At 36.4% G+C, this 22891-nt stretch overlaps 2 protein-coding genes across 4 annotated transcripts in view; both read right to left on the bottom strand.

Moving 5' to 3' along the window:
* LOC140246225 (mitochondrial 10-formyltetrahydrofolate dehydrogenase-like) overlaps positions 1-22891 on the bottom strand; it is a 647794-nt gene that overhangs the window by 105702 nt on the left and 519201 nt on the right. The window lies entirely within an intron of this gene.
* LOC140246226 (uncharacterized) overlaps positions 1-22891 on the bottom strand; it is a 53714-nt gene that overhangs the window by 16934 nt on the left and 13889 nt on the right. For 2 of the 3 annotated variants that reach the window (XM_072325679.1, XM_072325680.1), the window contains exons 2-4: positions 18246-18308; positions 10857-10919; positions 6479-6547 (exon numbers count right to left, since the gene is read on the bottom strand). In XM_072325679.1, the coding sequence (XP_072181780.1) occupies positions 6479-6547; positions 10857-10919; positions 18246-18308 (195 nt within the window). The remainder of the gene's footprint in view (positions 1-6478; positions 6548-10856; positions 10920-18245; positions 18309-22891) is intronic. The other variant, XM_072325681.1, reaches the window with a different exon arrangement.

The following is a 22891-nucleotide window of genomic DNA, read 5'->3' as shown; positions in this document are numbered from 1 at the left end:
CATACCAAATAAAAGGAGATGGAACATACTGTCAGATTTTATTTCTGGACTGTTTTGTAAGAGCTGAGTTTCTCTAAATAATTTGCAATGCAATTAAGTTGAAAAACAAAGAGGAATGCATCACAAAGAAAGATTGAGTACAGATATTACCAGAGGGAAAGCAGGAAGAAGAATTGATCTTAAAGCAGCACTTAAATTACAAGTTGGTGCACATTTCGACCTCCTCCTCTTCCTCCTATTCTTTTTTCTCTTAAAGATTTTGATTTGTTTGCTTTGTACTTGAAAGGGAGACAGCAATGACAAAATCAGAGGAATCCAATGAATCCAGCAGACAAAATTGATAATGCAAGCGGTCTACTGTCAGATTTGATACCTTTGAATATTCTGAAAACAGTGCAGGGTCTCGGAGCATCATTTCATAAACATAAGAAAAGTAGATAGGATGGTTGCCAAGAGAGAGAGAAAAAAGAAAAAGTTGAGAGGGAGAGAGAGATAGAGGGAGAGAGAGGAGAGAAGTGGAAAGGGTGAATGAGACAAACAAGCGCACCTATATCTCCTGCCTGAATGGATGGATGAAATATGCATATGACATTTACTTCAAGACTTTGGGAGACATGGATCAAATCACTGCACCCTTATCACAAACACTTCAAAAACCATGAATTGGAAACATTATGCAGCTGAAGGCCAAAGGTCATGAGCTCTCAATGCACAGGAAATCAGAGCTTTGAGCGTCTATGTAAATATATTCACTTACTGTAGACCATGCACTAAAGAGTCCTATTTTTCCCAACCTCCTTCTCACACTCACATGTGTGTGCATGTTTGTGTGTATCGAAAAGTGTGTGTGTCTGCGTTCGCAGCACAACACACATGTATGTGATATTTTCTTTTCTTGCCATGGATAAGAAATACCATTGTATCAAACTGTGCTTATGGAGCAAATATGTCTGATTGTGTGTTCTCTCTTCTCTCTGTCTCTGCCATGTAACATGGCTACTAGTACTAGGTTGGTGCTGAACACCATTCCTTATGTACAAGCCTTATTCTTTTTTTTTTTTCTTCTTCTTCTTTCTTTTTGCATAGACAAACAATAGACCATCATGTATTCTATCACTGTCTGTAACTGCAGAGGGGAAACAGGCCCATAAAAAGAATGCTGTTTGAGGAAATAGTCAACAAAAATGAGAACTCACATTTATTTCTGCTTTGTATTTTGCAACAAGCCACTTCACACACATAAGGTGTGGGAGCGCATGGCAGAGTTTGCAACAGCTTCAAATGTGCCGCTCTGTAAATCTTTCGCTGATAACAATTGTGTTTGTTTGTCTTTACAAAATCTCCTCGAGGTATGCAGGAATAAACATGAAGAATGTGACTGCGTGCATGGCCACATACATGACGAAAATAACAGTAGTTTGGGCATGCAGCCACTATGTGTCAGGAGTGTTGTCATCTTAAATTCTGAGCAAAGTTTTAAAAATCAAAACAATCTTTCTACGACAAATGGAAGCGGAGGAAGAACTTTGAATCTCAGCTGCATTGCCTCAAACTTGTAGTCAAAAGAAGACAGAAAGAAAGAAAAAAAGATTCCAATTCCCAAACCAGAAATGTTCGAGTGCATTTTAATTTCATGAATTTTGCAAGAGCCAAAATATGTGAAATTAAAATTCACACGAAAGTTCTAGTCTACACTACATGCACTGAATGCCAGTAGCAATTCTCGAAAATTTTATGCTGCAGAAAAGGCCTTCGTCTCAAATTTGCGAAAATTTCACTTTGTGAAAATATCTTACTTTACGAGCTAGGTAGAAGTATTTCCATTTTCCGACATGCTTTGAACTTGGACTATTCCTACAAACCACTGATACAACTTTCAACAAGAAAACAACACAATGCATTGTCTATTTGGAGTGTTTGCTGAACCTGTTACTTTACATTTGATTAAACACAATCTAGAATAGAAGCCATAGTTGGTTGACATACTTTCCAGCTACAAATAAGTAGATCAGCTAAGAGCTTATAAGGACCATGAACTCTGAATATAAATATACATTGTTGATGGGACATAAATGTGTTGCGATGAAGATTTTCACTTCAATTAAAAAGTGATGTTTTAGAAATGTGAATATCATACTTTCTGTCTCGAGGCCATATCTATCAAAATTATATGAATACACATTACATGGTTTTCCTCTAGATTTGGCTCAATTACACAGAAGATGGAGGCCTACTTGACCATTTCTGGTCACTGAAGTATTTTACCTACACTGTATGTAATTAATAGCATGCCTACAAATGTGCATGTATGAAATAACACAAAAACACTGTACAAAAATTGTTCCTTATTATCAAAATTCGAATACAACATATCTGTACATGTTGTCTCTTCCAAACTTGCAAAATCTCTGTTTCCTCTGCTATCTCTGTTGTGCATTTTTCTTATCTGCATAGGAATCATATAACATGGACAACTGCACATTTCATAGAGAAAACCAAGGTGATGATTGAAGAGTGAGAAATTCTGAGGCATCTTGCAACAATTTTTATTCAACGTACCGTCTTCGGGTCCATTTCCCTCTATCTCTCTCTCATTCTCTTCCACATAGCTGTCAGTAATACCTCCAAATTGGGATGATTCATCATGCAAGTTATTAGGCCAATTCAATGCTGGCTTACCCCCCCCCCCCCCTCCTTCTCTCTCCCTTTCCTGAGATTGTGCTTGTATACATGTTCTCTGCAGATCTACGTGCATCCACTGAGCAAGTAGTGACTACACACAGTCCAACATCACAGGCCACTGTATGTAACGCCGCTGTTCCACACATATTGGCACATGTGGTATATGCAGTACTTGCACATGTCCGATCCATGCATTTGTGAATGTTGTTCTTGTTTTATTTTTCTCTCATTCTGTGTGTTGCTCTATTCACTTGTCTCCCTTTAAAGTCTGGTTCATGAAAAAAAAAAATATCCCAACACATGGAATATGGCACTGATGATGCTGCATCTTTGCAGTCATGAAGAAATTTCAGCAAAAAAGTATAGAAGTAAAGGGCAAAAGAACATGCGATAAGTTTCCGATTTGCATTTGGTGTTTGATAAGAGGAGTAATGCCACCATGCTCATGAGCACTTGGGTCTGTGTGGGAAGGGCTGCTTCACTGTCCTACTCCTGATCATGTGTAATGGAGCTGGCTGTGGCTCGCTCTTCCAAACTCATCATCAATTCATTCATGTTCATCAATTATGATAGAGATGAATATATCTGCTGGTACACACGGCAGTCTGTTAGGGGAGAGGGGGGTAAAGAATTCTGCATGTACTGTATTGGGAACCACACCAGCATTTAATCAATTCTCAATTGAAAATGGCTCGTTGTCATATTTTATCCCAGCTCCTCTCCCTGCAACTCTCCCTCTCTCTTCATAACAAGCTGCCTCTACACACACCACATGCTTTCTTTTCCTCTATGTGTGTGTGTGTGTGTGTGTGCTACATTGTGCATTATTTGTAATATCTCTTCCCATATATGACTACAAACAACATACATAGGACATATAGATACTCTACATTTTAGCCAACAATATTACAAAACTTTGTACAGAAAAATGAAAAATGGTGGCTTTTGAAATGATATCCAACTCATGAACCATATCATGAGAATTATAAATACTGTATATGCCGTATATTTAGCAAGCCTAATTCTTCGCGAATCAGGACTTCGTGACAAATTTTTGAGGCATTAAATTCACTATTGTGGGGTACAGTACTGAACAGAGAAGTGCATGCATGCATGTCACATTCATGTTGGGATCAGAGTTAATATCTGTGCGTGTTTTTAAATTCGCGAACATCATCTGATTCACGAAATTTGCAAAAATAAAAACCTCACGAAATATTCTGCATATACAGTATTAAATTTCCACAAAAAAAAAGAGAAAGTTTATGATCTTGTGGTGCTTCAATTCAATTGTGGGAGTCTTCTGACTTCTCTGACAGACTATAAAGTTGATCATACACTACATATAGTGTGCCTTTATAAGCTATGCTATCTAGGACAACTCAATAAGAAACCGTCATTAAAAATTCAGGTCATTAACAACTGATTGAACCAGAAAGAAGCTCATCCTATACAAAAGACTAAAAAAAATACAGTAGGTGCAGCAGTAGAATATTGTAACTGCATGCTGATCAGTATAACCTACAACTGTCCCTTTACTTTAGCAATAATATGGTACATTGTATATATGTCTTCCTGGGGCAATGTTATCATAAGTTATGTACTGCAAACAGTAGATTCAAACTATAGTGGACTGGAAAATATTATCTCCCGCAGAAATATTTGGAGGGGAACAAGCATGGGATGGCTTGCTTTGGGCAAAGTACTTTAAAATCTTGTTGTGCCATGTACAACTGCATTTTGGAAGTCTGTTCAAACACATGTTTTTTAAATGGAACGTATGACTTGCTACTTTCTTTACAAAAAAAAACAAACAAAAACCAACAACTTAATAATTGAAACAAATTATACTTTTGATTTACATGCCTAAATTTTTCACTCTAACTTTACTTTAATGTGATATTACTTATTGATTTGCAAACTGCATTTTGATGTCTTCTTTGCTGTGGGCTAAAAAATGCTATGTCTGTTATAAACTTTATCTTGAACAAAGACCTTACTACATGGTATTTGTGGGCAGTTTGAAAAAAAAAAGAAAAAAAAGATGTAATCTGGGTCTGCAATATCTGTGGCAATGAGTCAGGTGGAATTTTGTTTTGTTTTGTTTTGTTTTGTGTTTGTTTTTTTTTCAAATACCAACTTTCACCTTAATACTGCCATTTTTCACTGGCAGTGTGAACGACCTTACAGAAGTTTCATTCGGCTATTGAAACTGATACTATAGCAACAGCAGCAATTAGGATAATTACACACCAGCAAACGGAAAACCGTATCATATTTCTGTGCTGTGGGCCTAATGCTCTTTTTAGAATGTTGTGCACTACATGATGCAAATGAATTAATTAGAGCCAAAATAAGCTATGAGGAATAACTAACTAGAATTCTAGAATTGTCAGAAGTGACACAAAATAACTACAATAAAGCTTGATAAGATCATGTGATGGGGGATTATGGCACATGAAATTTTAAACAGTAGCCTCACGGTGGTGCAACAATGATGCTTATGATTTGAACAATGCTATTTAATCTACTTTACTATTCAAGGTATAATGGCATACAGCTTTCCTTCTAAACATCTGCGGAGGAAGAATGATTTGTACACAGCTAAGAAATGACAAATGATACAAGATTTGATGCACATGTTGCTGATATACTCAATATACCTGTGGAAAAGTCAAAGAGTAAAAGTGCTGAATGCAACTGTTAGCACTACATATATACATTGCAATCATCACCTTGTGACACACACAGGCCGAGTAGAGCAAGCTTCCTTACTCTTCTCTCTATCATTCCTCCCTTTCTTGTTCTTTTTCTTCTTTCTTCTTTTCTTACTTCTATTGTGGTCACCTACAGGCAGGGGGGAGCAGCTTATGAGGATTCTCAGGATTAGAGCTCTTGGTCTCTCACGATGACATTACCCACAACTTATTAGACTAATTCCAAATTCTTCCAATGAATCCTGCTGATATGAGAACAGAGGCAAGGCAGGGCAGTAAGTCTGAGTGTGCATGTGTGTGTTTGTGCGAATCTTGGTACATGTATATGTATGGGTGAATGTGTGCGAAGGTGGGTGTGGAGCTCCATGACAAAGATTTATTCAACTGAAACTTCTTGCTTAAAGTAGATCTCCAGTTCTTTCATGACGGCAAATTGTAGGGAAAGTCCATGGCCAAAGATTTTCTTTTTCTCTGCCCGACAATTTGTAATGACCTATTGTTATGTTTTGCTTTTATTTGGTAAAGTCAGCCACAGACTTAATTTCACACAATTCACTTTCAGACACAATCTCATTCAATGATTCACATCTATACCATCACAATTCTTATGACCAATAATACTTGAAAAGAATCAATTCAAAAGAAGAAACATTAATAGCATTTAGTTGAGATGATGGTAACCTAAGAGTTTTCTATGACAACTTCTACTTTACTGGTAATTATCTTATTTCATCATCTCATGCTGAGCAAAAATATCAACAACAACAAAAAAGTGACAGAAAACTCAGAGATGGAAACATGCTACAGCATAGTGAATACCTCCAAGAAATTAAATGAAAATTGTTATAAAACATTCAGAAAAGCACAAAAGAACATGAGAAGACATGAGAACACATCAATCACATCATAATAATCAAGTTGTTCAGGATGTATACAAAAACTAATGTTACTCGTACCATTCTCACAGCCAGGCAAAGAAATAAACAACAGACAAGCAAATGAGAAGTACATGAATAGATGAGATTAGCTTTGAATATTATTTTCAAACATCCAATGACAGATTATTGATAAACACTAACCTCCATGCATTGTCCGGGGAACAGACGGCTGATTGGCTTGGGCCGTTAACGTATTGTACATTAATCTATCTGTAATTGCAAACAAAGGAAAGACACACACCATGATGTGCAGATTTATACTGAATTACCATTGTCGAAATCTTGTCACAAGCATACTCTAGAAAATGTTTACGACAGCAAGCAACAGGATGTTAGAGAATGTACCTAAATGAGAATGCTATTATCACACCAATGAAACTAAGGCATCACATTTGTAGAAGTTGAAATGAATTTTGAAACAATAATAACCAGTGTCATGGCCATTCATCTCAAATGGAAAACATTCAATACTGCAAATGAGTTACCACATTCACATGATACTGAGTGCATAGTATTCCTTCTACATACACAAAATGTCACTTATTCTATATTTGACGAAATGGTGATTTTTTTCACCAGAGATTCTGCTATACATTGCAGTCACACTGTGCCTGTAAAGTTTCTATGCCATGCTCAGTCATTCAAAATACATACATAACATGAATTTATAATGGTAAGAAAGGCCCAAAGGAAATGACCTAAATTGTGCAAGTGATTACAATCTCTTCATTTAATTAATTTCTTGATAACCTTTATATTTTCTTTCGTTGTGTGTGCACTGCATGTCAGTGGTATACATAAGTACTTAAATTCTTTTCATGGAAATTCTGTCATGTTGTCATAAGGTATCTCTTTAATATATATGAAATTTCAGAAAAAAAAAATAGTAATTGCTATCTTTAGATTGCAATACCTCCCACATGTCGAGGACACAACAACAAATGCAAATATGTCTACATATATATATATTGACTGAGCAGAGATATTCATGGCTTGATAACAAGTCTTCTTCTTTGTGACTGCTCACTGGACAAGGTTTTCAACTCAACTGCATAAATATGGGGGTGAGTTTGCAAACATGAAAGAAGTGGTTGGTGTGGAAAACAAGCATACACAGCACACATAATAGCAATGAGAAAATGTGCATCATGCAACTTTAATAGAAGGCACTCAGGGTGTTGGAGTCTACTGGAAGATTCACAAAACAAAACTTGTAGTTGTGGCAATATCGATCATTCAAACATGAGGCCAGCCAATCAGTAGTTTTTGCACTTTTGCGTACATTTGTACCTACCTACACGTGGCCTACCCTATTGCTTGTTCTCACTAACAGTTCAATATGACTGGTAAATATGATTTGAAGGGTCCATGCAGTATAGCACAAAACGGTACCAGCTGGTATTAGCAGCAACACAAATTTGCAACTTGATGTGTCTTCATCTTTTTGTAATTTTTATCTGATATTCAGTCGGGTCTAATATCAATCTTGCTTCCTTAAAAAAAAAACCACAAGGATTTCATTCTCTCTCTCCTAAAAAAAAAATAATAAATAGAAATAAAAAAGAAAAGATGGTGTTTCAATTCTTTTTTTTAATACTCTTTTCTCAACTTTTTTCCCCCAATGACCACATAATGCCACAGTCTGGCCATTAGTCTATTTTTATTTTCCTTTTACTTCATCTACTTCATGTATTATTATTATTATTTCATGTTACTTCATGTATTATTATTATTATTATTATTATCTACAATGTAGTAATTCTATCTGAAACATATTATCTAGACTCATACTGTCATTTTACCTTTTTTGTTGTTTGTTTTTCTGAATTTTGCAACTTGATATGGCTTGAAGATATGATGGTCAAGAGACAGACCCTGTATCACATAAACATGAGGCCAATGTGCACAATCCCAATCACTGTCTATTCCTTGGCCTGCCTTTCTGACAAAATTCCCAGATGCAAGTAATCATGAATTTGTTAAATGTAGTCTTTTCATATAATGATCAACCAAAGTCTCCCTCTGAATAATGAAATTCCATTTCTATCTGTTGTGATTTTGCTTCTGGAATGCCACTGAAACCTGAAACAATGAAAATATCTTAACATTTTTTTACAGGCTGTGAATGGAATGTGATGAAAGAATCATTATTTCAGCATCCCCGCTTTCTCGTATATATTTCTTATTCTAAGCTACATAAATGCTAAACTCAAATGCCTTCACTCAGAATTGCAATTCAAGGACTTTTTTTTTTTTTTGGGGGGGGGGAGCATAAAGAGAAATCTAGCAGGAATATCACAATGATACATGTACGTGATTGCATTGAATGCAACTGTCCATGCTTGCATCCTGTCTTTTCTTAAACATACCTATTGTCATACACCATAGCTCCAGTAACAATGGATTCCATTTTTTCCCTCCACATCTTTTCAATAACAATTTGGGAACCTTACTGTGATGGAATTCAACGGAACCAAAGGATAATCATCCATCCATGAATTTGTATGAGTTTCACTGTTTCACAAAAAGTGGAAGCTGTTCTGTGTACAATACACATTAATGTTTTACGGTGCACAGGCTGTAAAATTTGCTTCAGTACAGCAGTCTGCAACTTAAATTTCATCATCACATAAACAGACATAAAAGGCCCTTTTAACTCTTAAAAATCCTCATTGTTATGCAAAATATTCTCTGAAGTGTCAAATGTCATGTGAAATGTACAAAATATATCTCTTTTTTTTTTGGGGGGGGGGGGTATATGGATCACCCTCTCTCGTTTCTATCATTTACCCTCTTTATCAAGATTGATACAATTTTCACTGATCATGTCATGATGAAAACATCAGGATAGCAAGAAACATGGCTACAAAGGCAAACAAGAGAGACGACTTCAAGTCTCCATAAAAGATAGCTACTCGTCACCCTTAACAACCTCTGTGAAAGGAGCTTAACCAGTTGTTGATCAGAAGTGATGAAAACCTCTTCTGTCTAAAACTAATTTCCTGTATATGGAAATGGTAAATTTTGGTCTATTTTTACAGCAACATTTTTTTCCCCTCCACTGATGATCTCAGCAGCTGTTTGCAATTAAAGCTGACCTATTTTGATACAATGTACATATGTACACAATGCACCCTTACCCCATTCATTTATTTCTGTAAGTATGCTCTCTCGTATGCAAGAATGTATCACCATGTATGCACTGTTATTCTGCAGTTGAAAAGACACACATTTATTTCAAGGAACCAAGCTTATGAAAACCATAGAAGGTAGCATGTTACATTCTTGATGAAAGGAGATTGTCATAGCTTAGGTATGTCTAACTAAAAACCCCATATTAAAAAAAAAAAAAATGGTGAAATCCAAGTGAATGCTGTGTACATGCAAAATTAGAAGAACAGACAAATTTTGGTTTTGACTCTGCAGCCAACTGTCATTCACATTTGCAGTATTATAGAGGGCAAGATGAACACAAGCTTTTTGTCACAAGATATGCTGACATCAGCTCAACATTGTATGCACTGCTATCATTCTCAATTAATGCCATGATGAAAATCTGCCTTCCTTTCAGGATAAGGACTATAAAAAAAAATTCCAGAAAGGTCAATGTCTTGCTCCAGAGGCTTGCGATAAGATTTTCAAGACTGATCTGATGAATAATGCACCATTAAATTTCAAGGGCAACCTTGCAGAGGAAGTATAACAGTTCAAGAGCTTGCAACTTATCTTCCTGCGAATCATGAGGGCCTCAAAGCCCTGACATTGACGTGAAAAGCGCATTTGTGTGTTGCACAATGGTTGTTTGCATGCATTTCGAAATGAAAAGTTCCATGTATAATCGTTGACACACACAACTACTTCTTATATGCAAAGACTAGGCAAACTAGTGCCATACAGTAAAATGGCTTCAATGCTGAAACAATTAAAATACCTTCCAATATTTCAATGTTCATGTCCAAATCCAACTGGATAACTTATGCCCTTTTGCCTACTTGCAGAAGCATGCTTTTACGATGCTTGATCCTGAGAGACATTTTTTTTTCAATGCACAGATTTCAACCTTTAGTCTTGTAACAAACATTCAAGCTCATTCAAGCTTTGTCTTCACTAATGGTTTAAGAGCATATTCTGTCCTAAATGAAAAAAAAAAAAATTGGCGTGTGTATGATAATGAAAGCATCTTTAAGTACTATCTCAATGATATGAAAGTATAGAGTGCATTATAAGGTTTCACTTACTTATATATAAATCTTGATAATATTTACTAAATGAACAAGACTGCAAAGGCATATTGTGGGTGCACACAGAACCAAGGAAACCATGCCAGGTTGACAGTTATGAAATGATATAAGAATTTATGAAAGAGTTACAAGATGCAAGTAAATTGTTTAGGGTAACATAACATGCTGAATAGTCTGTATTTGAGATCTGAAATCACAACAGAAGATGACATGGAAGGGACGGGGATGGGGGGGGGGGGGGGCAGACAGACTCAAGAAGGCACTATAAAAATACTCACGTTGATAATTCTGGTATGCTCCCAGTTGTGATGCCGCATAGTCTCCAACCATGCTATCATGATCTAGGAGGGTACAAGAAAAATTATACAAATCCATCAGATACTGCAAAGAAGAATGCTCCAGCGATGAAAAAAACAGGTTCCCTTCCCTGGCTGTTCTATTTTGGCAAATAGCTTTGGGGAAAAACAATGACAATGCCTACCATCCTATTTAATCATGAATTATTGGAAACATTCCAGGTCATCTCATCTGGATTAGCCCTAGAGTATAAAAATAGGTGAAAAGCAACTGGATGAAGGGGCACCATGCTTTTCCAGTCTTTGTGTTTTCAATGGTTTTTACTAATACATTCTTTCATATACATTCATATCTGGTACGCATATGTCCTTATGGACATGGGAACCCTATATTACAACTGATCTTTTGAGAAGCAAAAGGAAATGTCAAAACTAAAACCAAATATTAATAACATGCTTTCGGTTGCAGACCCAAAATACCATTCATTTACTACATGTAGAAAACCGAAGTCATCTGATATACACAGTGTATTTAGGTGCACAGTCAAGATCACTCTCCCTCTCTCTCCTTTTCCATCTCTCTCATTCGCTCGTTTGCTCCATCTCTCTCTCTCCCTCTCTTCTCTCTCTCGCTCTTTTCATTCATCTGCTATAAGTGTAAGCAGGTGCTCCTACGGTGGTACACAGCTAAGAGAAAAGACTGATGCTCAGTGCAGCGATGCTTAGACCTTGTTCACATTCACACCAAATACAAAAAATAAATGGTAAATCAGAGCAGTACAGCGTAGACAACTAGGCATTACTGACAGAGAGGACAAGATACATCTAGTGCCAGCAATGGATTGTTAACACAAAGATATTTTTTTTTTTTTCATACAAAAAAGCAACATATTTTTTTTTTTAACCATCATTAAATCTTTATCAATCTATGATTAATAAAAGCTGATTGGTCCATTGTATTATCAAAAGAAATCTGAATTGATTCTGGTATTGCCTACAATAAAACAAATCACTGCACTTCCTAAAAGCATAAGCACAAAACAGAAAACAACATTCATATTTTTAATGATAATTGAATGAAATGTGGATCATACTCTTCACCTCATGAAGCTGGATATCAAATTTTATTTTCTGTTTAAAGATAAGTGCTTTGCATGCACTGCACCTTTGGAAGTCATATTTTTCTCTCTTTTTGTATCCCATTCAAATCTTGTTTCTAGAGTGCAGTATGAACACAGTCGGGACTGACTCCCTAGCCAAGCCGCAGCATATTGTATTACACCAGGCTGGGCTTTTTTTCCCCATCTCTCTCCTTGGCAATTCTTTGTGCAAATGTCACAGAGAAAAGGTTAGTTAGCATGAGAAAAGGGTGAATGGCTGCATGAGGAGGAGACGGTGTGAATATGTATTGGCATACACATCTCATTGAGAAGACATCAAAATGTGTTGCATATATCTCAATTCTGATCTAGTTTGGGTGTAGCCTGGTTTAACATCTCTCTCAACGGCAGTAATCTCCCTTTGCATGCCCTCCGAATTTCCAGAAAACAGAAATCTGTATCACAAATTACAAACATTTTCATCATGAGGGGACAAGAAACAATCCACATCAGTCTCCAGATTTTTACATTCTAGCCTTTCTGTGGAGCAAGTAGAGTGATTGCCTTCAGTGGAGAGGAAACCTTATCTTTCAAGAGAATGTCACATTAATCAGCATTTTAAATCCTCTCTTATAATATACCTACATGTACAGCTCTTTTTTTAAAGCTAAATTGGTTTAGTGCTGTAAGACAACTCTTTAAAGTTTGGCTTCTTTGAATACTAGTACATGTTTGTTTCTCATTAGTTTTCCTATGAACATTCAGTGCTGTAAATGTGATCATCACTTGCACAACTGATATTTGTAAATTATCTTTCCCAGAATAAAGAGAAATAATGGAGCCAGAAAAAAGAAAGAAAAGAACAAGGCTATCTACCCTGGTCACATCAAGATAACTCTGGCATACATGTAAGTGTGTACATCACATATCCTTGTGAATGAGACTGATGTAGAGACTAGTGAGGCATGCAGTCACCTCAACATTCACATGAAACTTGTGCATAAAACTTGTGCATGTATAATAGTGTACATGACTGTGTACGGCATCAAGAAACTTGAGTGGTTTGAATCATTTAAATCCCTATAAGCAGGAAGCATCCCATACGATAAGATATTCCCACGGGGTAAATACAATGGATATCTACATGGTCAGTTTATTGTTTTTGTTTGTTTGTTTTTTTGTTTTTTTGAAAAAAAAATTGAATATGCCCATCCAACACAAATGAATTACTTTACATATGTGATCTACCCTACGCAGCCAATAACTATGAACACACACAATTCATTTTCAATGAGCTGCACTTTCAGCAGGCTTAATGAGTCCTTCCTTCTCTATGCCACCTGTCTAAAGGCTCTGATGAGTTATTTTTCAACCCAGATGAAAACGAGGCAAGTGTGGAGAAAAAAAGGCAGTAATGAAGCACAGGGATACATCAGGGGTATGAGATAGATACAGAGAGAGAGAGAGAGAGAGAGAGAGAGAAAGAGGACAAAATTGATATATAGGGAGAAAGATTGCTGCTAGACCCAGAAATATGGGAGTGGGAATAGAACACAGATGAAAATGTGCATTATTCCATGTACATTTAGCAAGAAATAAAACAAAAGGACAACAGTGTAAGAGAAAGAGAGAGAGAGTGTGTGTGTGTGTGTGTGTGTGTGCATGCCTGTGTTGTGCGCAAGTCTGTTTTCCAAGTATGAATCTCTGGTTATATGCAATACTTATTGGAGCTTTTGTCAATGCATGTTCTTTGTGAATATACACGCCATGAGCTGAAGAATATTCAACGTAACAATAAGGTAGACCTCCCCCAGAGAGAAAATACAGTCTTAAAAATGGATTTATAACACAATGTTTTGACAAAATCTTTCAAAAAAAAAAATATCTTGACAAATAGGGTGCAAAGCTAATTTGTTCCATCATTTGTTTTTCTTACTTCCTTTCCTTTTATTTTGAAATCTCATCTTTCCCACCGACATGCACAAAATACAAATGCATTTCTCGGGAGTGGTACTGAATCTCATTCATCTGGAATTGAAATATGAGCATGGCCACATAATCTCTGATTGTGATAAGCAGGCACAGGACAAGCAGTGTCTGTTCTATTGAATTTATGGATGCTATAGGTATTTACAAATTTGGTGCACAGTGAATTGAATTTACTTTTTGCAATGTTTAATTTCTCCCACAGAATGTGGTCAACAGTGTGCATCAAATGTGAACAATTCAAAGGCTGTACTGTATAAAAATACAAAGCATTGGAGAGATATTTAGGTAAGATTTTATATAAAATGAGAAATTGATATGTCCAGCAAAAAAAAATTAAATAAATAAAAATGTTATGTTATGTCACATTTTCAATTTACATATGTACATACACAATGTCAAATAATAAATCAAGTACATCAGGTTTCCTTATAATGGGAGCATTAGTCCATCGAGTAGAGGAAAGAGATTAGTTTGGTCAACAAGACCACATAGGATATCAAAAGCAAGTTAGGGTGATAAGAAAGAATGCTGGAATATGATACAAAAGAGACAAGAGGATACATTTATACAGCCTGTGTGAGGATTCACTCTGGCATATTGCCCTTGCAAATGAAGGCAACAGTTTCTGCATGATAGAAATTTCTAGAGCTTTTCTCTTGAGCATGTTAGGATGAAAGAAAGAGAATGACCCGATCTGTAAAAGCATGAACATGACATTTGTTACATGACAAGTAGTAAATGTCCATTCTTTTGCAAAAAGCGTTCTTACAATGCACTGTTTGTACCAGAGAACAAGTGAAAAGTAATATATGCACATAAATATATGATAAATTTGTGCTTGCAGTAAAGGAACCACAACTCTCACAGCAGTGCCACCAAACTTCTCTAATGAACAAGACACACTTTCTTGGCGTCTTTTTTTTTTTTCTGTGGAAGTAATGTAGTATGTCATACATAAGTAAACTGAGAGAGTAGCATTATTCAAATGAATGAAACTGTGAGTTGAAAATAACATCTTCAGTTTTTAAAAGGTTGGGCATATACATAATATGAAACTAACTTAACTAACTGCTTTCCTGGCTTCAGGGAGGGAAGTTCTTCATATCAAGTCTATGATACAATCTGTGGCCTTATCAGGTCATGAAGTTCATTGACCTTTCCTCCAGACTTTACGCTCACTTCGCCAAGAGATCATGAGCCTAGATTAAAAGGGTCTACTGACTAGATGGATATTCATCCAGATGGATCCTAACAGGTGCTTGATTTGGCCTATAATTACTTGTATGTTTAAAGCAACTGACAAGTGTTGTGGCTCTTCCACAGATAATCATACCCTAATAGGCAATATTTGCACATGTTCACATACAGAGTACACCAGGTTATATTCTTTGTATCTTTACAGAATGCAAGATAAAAGGAATCTCTATCAGGAAATGACAGAATCATAAGAAATTTGGGGGTAAATGGAGTAAGGGAGTTGCATGCAATATGAAATCCTTCAGTATACCCTGTTGTTTTTAACTGAAGAATAACTCCACATTCTTTTGGGAAAGGATTCATATTCAAAGAGTTCACAATCCTTTTGATATTCATCTCTGCCACACAAGAAATAATATTGGGTGTTCATTTATGCTTATCAAAAGAGTTTTCTGTTGTAACATTTTGTTTGTACTGACAACTGCATGTCCAGATGCTAAAGGGGAATTTACCCACAAAATATGATTGCACATAAATGGATTCAGTGAATGCAGAAATATTATCAGAACACATCAGTGAAGTCTGAGAAAAATCAGACAATCCATTCAAAAAGTTAATGAATCTTATACAATTTTGGTTAAATCGATGTGCCGTCACCCCTGAACGAGAAGGCTAAAAAATACATGTACAAGAAAATTCTGAAATTGAATTTCGTTCATGAAAAATTTACATTCCCTAGACATGTTACTGACTTGTGTAGTATTACTGCCCCTGCCTTCTGAATGAGGTAAGTCATGAGCTCTTTCATTATGATATAAAAATAAGATTACGTGGGATTCTATTCACATTTTCCTTTGAATGTTTTCCTACTGTGACATCACATATTTTGTAGCCTTCTTATCTGGCAATCATGATTTGTATGTTTTTAACCAAAACTATGAAAATTAACAACTTTTGACAGAGTGTCCAATTTTCCTCAAACTTTACTGATGTGTTGTAACATTTCTGTATATACTGAATTCACATCTAAATCTGGGGTAAAATTCTCCCTTCATCACATTGGTTACACAATGAAATACCTGATCTTTCACACAAAACCTACCAAATAATCATGTGAACTTCTCAATGCTTCAAACTGGTTGAATACACAACATGCTCTATACTAATCTCATTGAAAGATGAATGCTTCATTTATTGCCCAAACATATGCTATCTCAGAAAAGCAATACAAAAAAAAAAAAAAAAGTTTCCTCATTGTATCTTTGTCGAAGACAGTTTGGTGCAGAAGTGCATAACAGTGTTAAGTGAGTGGAGTTACCACACCCATGGTACATTTACATTCTTATAAGTGACTAGCTTGCAGGATTTGCCAATATCAATGCCAAAATCAGGCTTGGATATGGTGTGTGTGTGTGTGTGTGTGTGTGTGTGTGTGTGTGTTTGTGTATAAGTGCATAAATCTGGGATGTCTAGGTTGAGTTACCTAACGTTTTGCACAAACACATGTGCCAAAATTGGTCATATTCACATGCATTAACTTTTCAGTGCACCTTTTTCACCCAAGCATTTTCAACCCAGCGTCACAATTCAATGGGCTCAACAGAGCGAATCCATGCAATAACTCATTATGCCTGCATTCGAAATATGCAACTTTTAATCTACTTTTTCCTAAGAATACAATGTTATTCATACACTTGAACAGTCTGGGAAACACAATGACTTTTCCAAAGATAAATGCTTGAAACTAACGGGTCAGTCAAATAGAAGTGTGCATTATTCCAAATCAAAGTGGCAAATGTGCATGTGGTACACATCTTCAAATTTCCATCCATGCCAACGTATTAACATGCAGATTGCCAATTGGATGCAATGTGCCGGCTGCTGTGTTGCATTTCACAAATTTAGACGCAGCGTCTCCCCACAGGAGAGGCTCACGATACATGAGCTGGAGGCCAATCGTGTCATGTTTTAAAGCAGCACCTATTGCCATGTAGTTAATTGCCATTGAAAGAAATGTGGAAAATACAGGTTATTAGAAATTTGCCCAGCATAATCCACATTGCAATATGCCGTGTGTTAGTTGCCTTTCCACCAGATAGGAATTACAAAATTACAGCCAAATAGTGTTTTGCTTATAATGCCAGAAACAAAAATGGAGAAAAAAAAATATAAGCAAAGAACCAGCGCTTGTATGCAGAGAAGTAGATAGTCTGACAATGTTAAAAATCTATTTAAGGGTTAAAATGGGCATCAGAAGAATGCTTTGCTCTTCAGCAAGGCATGTGTGAGAGAAAAGAACTGAGAGGAGATCACATGTATCATTATTTCAAATGCACAATTATTCAGTATCACTTCTTTAGTCAAAGCTAATAAAGTAGGGTTGCCACATTCATTGTCTAGTCTTGTCTGGAATATAACTTCTGCGACTTCCTTTGGACTCAACTCACAGTCATAAATTGACCGAAGAAAATTTGAGATTCATTTTTTTCTTTCTAAATACTCTTATTGTACGGCTAGTACTTCTGATTCCACAAAGCATTCCTACTGTACATTTCCACAGAGTAGGCTGTAAAGGTGTAGGAAATGAAGAACTTTATGCACATGTATTCAGTGCTATTAGTGAACAGGATACTTCCCTCCATCAGTGTACTGTAAAACGAGGAATGTTCACGTGCATTTTAAATTTGCAAATTTCGTGAGCGCGAAGATTCACGAAATTAAACTGCACGTGAAAGTTCTTTTCTACAGTGTATATGCATTGAATGCCGCAAAAAAAGGCCATCGGCTCCAATTTGCTAAAAATTCATGCCGCGAATATATCATGTTTTACAGTATGTGACAACCCCCTTTGATAAAAAATAAAATAAATAACAAGTGGTTTAAATGTGCAGACTACAGGCCCTATGAAAGAAAAGTAAACCAAATATGACATAGTGGGTGAGTAAAGCAGAAAATTAGGGTGTATAACAGATTTGTAAATGCAGACTTTGTGTCCCAAGATGAAAGAAGTAGAACTCAAATATATAAGAATAGGGGAAATGTGAAAAGAAAACACAATTATATAACAAAAAAATAAAGATCTCACATTGTCGGGCATAACCCAGATCGTTCTGTGGCTGTTGAGGTTTGGACATCCCTACATGGTGACCTAATGATAACAAAAATTAACCAGTGATGAAATGTGGGGAAAAGGCATTAATACATCATTTATTACAGGATAATTTGATCATAGAACATGGAATTTACATTTTACCACAAATGCTGCACACACATTATGTACAACACACCACAAACCTGCAAAAGCCAACTCCATTGACAATCACTGATTCACACACCACTTGAAATTGTGAATCAGTACATCTTTATTGCCTTCATATAACTGAGGAAGATTAATTTCTTGTGACTCAGTGCAAATAAGACAACACATGAGCATATGGTTAAAGGGATGGTACAGTATTGGTGGAGATGAGGATTTGCCTTTTAACTTTTTGTGAGAAAACAAGAAAACAATTATGAAATAGTACAGAGCATACCATTTTAAGAGGAATTCAAAGTTTATTTGATGAAAATCGGGTTTGGCATTACTGAAACATCCAAAAACAAAGTAAAACAAAGCAATCGTAAAAAAGTGTGGGTCCCACACTTATTAGAATTGCTCTGTTTTTGATATCTCAGCCATTTCAAAGCCAATTTTCATCAAATAAACGTTGAATTCCTCATGGAATTGCATGCTCTTCCATATTTCATAAGAGGTTTCTCATTATCTCACCAAAAAATTTTAGAAATCTGATATTAGGTCTCAACCAAAACTATACGATCCCTTTAACAATAAAACAAATAACACTGACACTAAAGGATTAATTCTTGCATACAGAGTTCTTGACTTTGCAATGTCATCTTATAGCAATGTGCAATAATTGAACGCACAAGAAGACAAACTTTGATACATGCCAATCATAGTTACGGATTGAATGTTTGACAGATGGGTATGACATGACATAAATGGGAGAATACACACAAGTGAAAAGGGCAATTCATTTTCTTCATACTGACAGGTTGTTCTGTCATTTACTACTGCAATTTCTTTACATGAGAATATATTCCTTTCTCATTGTTCAGTGTGATTCATGCTCAGCATACTGGTCTTGCACTAGAGAAGGAAAACAGTACACATGTACTGTAGGCACAGAATACAGCATGAGTAATATCAAGTTAATATGATGATAAATTGGCAAGCTCTGCACACACAGCTGCAGATATCACAATCATATGTGCATCATGCACAATGGAGGATGTAAGAACATGTGTATGCACACACTGCAGTTATATACAAGGGAACAGCTTTCTAGTTCACAATACATGTATCTCTCTGGAAGAGTTAATGAGAATGCGTAATATCTGGCATCATTCAACCTGTCGGAGCAACAACAAAAAACAAAGCAACAACAGCATCTACACTGGCAGATCTGCACATGTACATGTAGTGCAGACTGATTGAAGGCTTGCTGTGTCGAGATTGAAGAATCAGAATGACATGCACTCGCGTACATACAGGTACACTTTGCATACACACATGCACAGCAATAATTTATGAAGACTGAATGAGCATACTAGGCCGAGCACATGAACATAAATTGTGTGCTTGAGCACACTTGTAAAACTTGTACTGAGAAAATTGCAGTGGCATAAACTTCTATTTGAAATGATTTTAAGAATGTTGAGCCTTCATTCTGCCACATTTCTTAAGTAGTTTGTATAGCCAGTAATGATGTACTGTACACTGTGCAAGTTGTGTGTGCATGACAGTTAAAAAGAGAATGGGACAATGCAGATTAAACATGACATTTCTTCCAAGTACTTCTTCATCAACAATATTTAAAACAAAATGATTTTACAGAGAAGCCTGAATTTTTCATCCAAACTACATTTTAAAGGCTGATGCACAGTGAAAATGAAGTTTATATCTGAATATGACAATCATATAAAATGTTCTGATTTTCAAATAGTTTCATAATAAACTAGAGAAGCATTCTGAGAGCACAGACCTCCACCAAGCAGTTCATTTCCACAACTGATCTTGTTCTTCCATAGAGATCAGTGATTGCCACCCATTTCAATATGCATGCTGAAAATCGCCCGATTTCTCAATATAGAAGCCTTTTCATATGCCATCAACTTCCAACTTCGGGCTGCACGGCGCGCCCGGCCCTAGTAGAAACTAGAGCAAGCATTTTAGTGCACGTATGCAAACCTAAAAAAAAAAATGTACAGCTTGAACTCCCAAGTTCATTGACCCTACCTGCCAAAATATTGAAAATCCTTAATCTTAATGTAATCCATAAAATTACTGGATCACTTTCAAAATTTAATTATATGTTCCTCGTGCCATTCTCAACCTTTTCTGTAAGTTTCATCCAAATCCGTTAACAACATTTTGAGCTGTTTTGCACACAGACAAACAAACCATTGAACAAACAAACCAATGCCGATGAAAACATTTAACCTCCTCCCTTGGCAGAGGTAATTAAAAGCATTTGTCATTACTTACCCAGACAAAAAAAAAAACAACAACAACAACAAAAAACAAACACCGTTTTACCTGTATGTGTGTTAGTTCCATCATTATGAGAGCCCACACAATCTATTCATTTGCAACTTACAAACATATACGCCGGAATTCACAAAGGTGGTTTAAATTTAGACCATAAATACATATGATTGACAGACTGCGTATGCCAGCAGACGTCCTGTAACACAAACGCATTGATACATGCATGTCACAGGTACGCCTATATCACTCTTATTTTAGTCCACACTCTAAGTTTAAACCACTTTTGTGAATTTGGACCATGGTGTCTATAATTGTTCATAATTCTATGTGCTTTTATCACTCACTATTTCTTGGTGCTTCTTATATTTTTTTCCACTTCCACCCACCAAAAACATAACTTAACTCTTCATGTGCCATAGTAGAAAGCCCCTGTGTGCCACATTATTCTGAGACACCAACCTTGTCATGCTTTGAGAAAACATTCTGTTTTTCAAATCTATGTTACTTCTACAGATTTCTTTTAAGCTGGATGTATACTGATTAAGTTGTAGAGAAAATGCCAAGCTTTGCTTTGATGTAAATTGTATGACAAATCTATGATTGTTTTTCTTTCAAATGACTAGTAACTAAATTACTGTAAAGGCATGACTTCTGCACACAGAACAGTGACAGAAACTTAGAATTTACACGCAAATCCAGGACGTAACATCACTTGTTAGTCAATCACCACATAAAATGCAAGCTATATAAGTGAGAGGAACGGAAGCGCGAGAAACGTTTTCATTGTACTACAGCATTTGGTGATTTATCGCTCGTTTTTGGCGGGTTTGTGCATTTGAGCAGAATATGCGAAGTTGGCATGCCATCAACTGAGTCGGACGTGCGAACGTGGCACATAAAGAGTTAAGGAAATCAAGTTACATCTTGCATGAAAAACAAGTAAACAAAAACAACAAACAAAAATCGTCAGTCAGAATGTCAAAGACAAACAAACAAACTATCAAACAAACAGGTGTATTCCATCTCAGTCATCTTGAATATTGAGGATGACAGACATTTGTCATTTTTTTTCCCCAAGCAGGAGTTGTAGGCCCAAGGCAAGTGGGCATGTACATTTGTAGGTTTGTAGCATCTTGCTATTGAAAAAAAAAATCCCTAAAGAACTAGACAATAACAAAATATAGGGCAATCTCATTGCAAAGGACCCCTAAAATGTACTGTAGGTGCCTACAGCATTACCAATATTATCAGAAATCATACACTAGCATTTTTCTGAATGGTACCAAAAGATCCATTTCAACCAAATATGTGTAACAGCTGCCATGACTAAATGCTGTAAAAGCCACTGAACTGCACTTTAATCTTCTACCTACTCAATGAACCAAGCTGCTAAAATCTTAAGTTACTGGAATTGTTTTATCATAATGACTGTCAGATGCTATGAAGTACATTTGTACTTTGGCTTGATTCAACAGCATACCGACAGGTATCACATCATAATGACATCTTGACAGTGTCCTTTCCACTCCTACACTGTACATTCAGATGCTCAACTCTCCCACTTTCAGCAGGAGATCTCCCACTTTGGGACCTTTTTCTCCAAATCTCCCACTCTCAGCTGTGTTTCCCACTTAGGATGCATTTTCTCCAGCTTGGAACTTAGCCTTTTCCTGCCAAACACTAATTTTGTAAGTAACATGTTCAAAATTAAGGCTACAATAGGACCAGGGAACACTAACAAAAATGTATAACCTGAGAGCTTTCAGGGCTCTGAATCAGGCCCTGGACCCAGGCTGCAAGGGACATTGTGCCTTGAACTTGTGATGTGCACTACCACCATGCAATGTCGTGCACATGGCGTTATCAGAGTCTCCACTTTGCTAGTGGGGTCAAGCAGGAGAATATCCCGTTTAAGAGGTGCTGGAGGTTAGAGTGTCTAGTTTAGTTGATTAGTGTACACCCTTAAATTCAGCCAGGAGAACTACAGCTCAAAGAATCAAAATCCAAAATTTAAATCCAAAAAGATAATGCCCAGTGCTACCTGTGGACACTACATGTAATGTGCTTTCATTTTTTGCTTTACATTCAGTACTTGTATACAATAAACCTGACACAAAACACAACTAGAAATGTCGCTTTGGCGACTGGTATGCCTCCGCCATAATGCATGATTTTCCCAA

The sequence above is a fragment of the Diadema setosum genome, chromosome 2 (genome assembly GCF_964275005.1).
Source record: "Diadema setosum chromosome 2, eeDiaSeto1, whole genome shotgun sequence".
Lineage (NCBI taxonomy): Eukaryota > Metazoa > Echinodermata > Echinoidea > Diadematoida > Diadematidae > Diadema > Diadema setosum.
The sequence above is the reverse complement of the archived record's forward strand: the minus strand, read 5'-3'. Positions and strand labels throughout refer to the sequence as shown.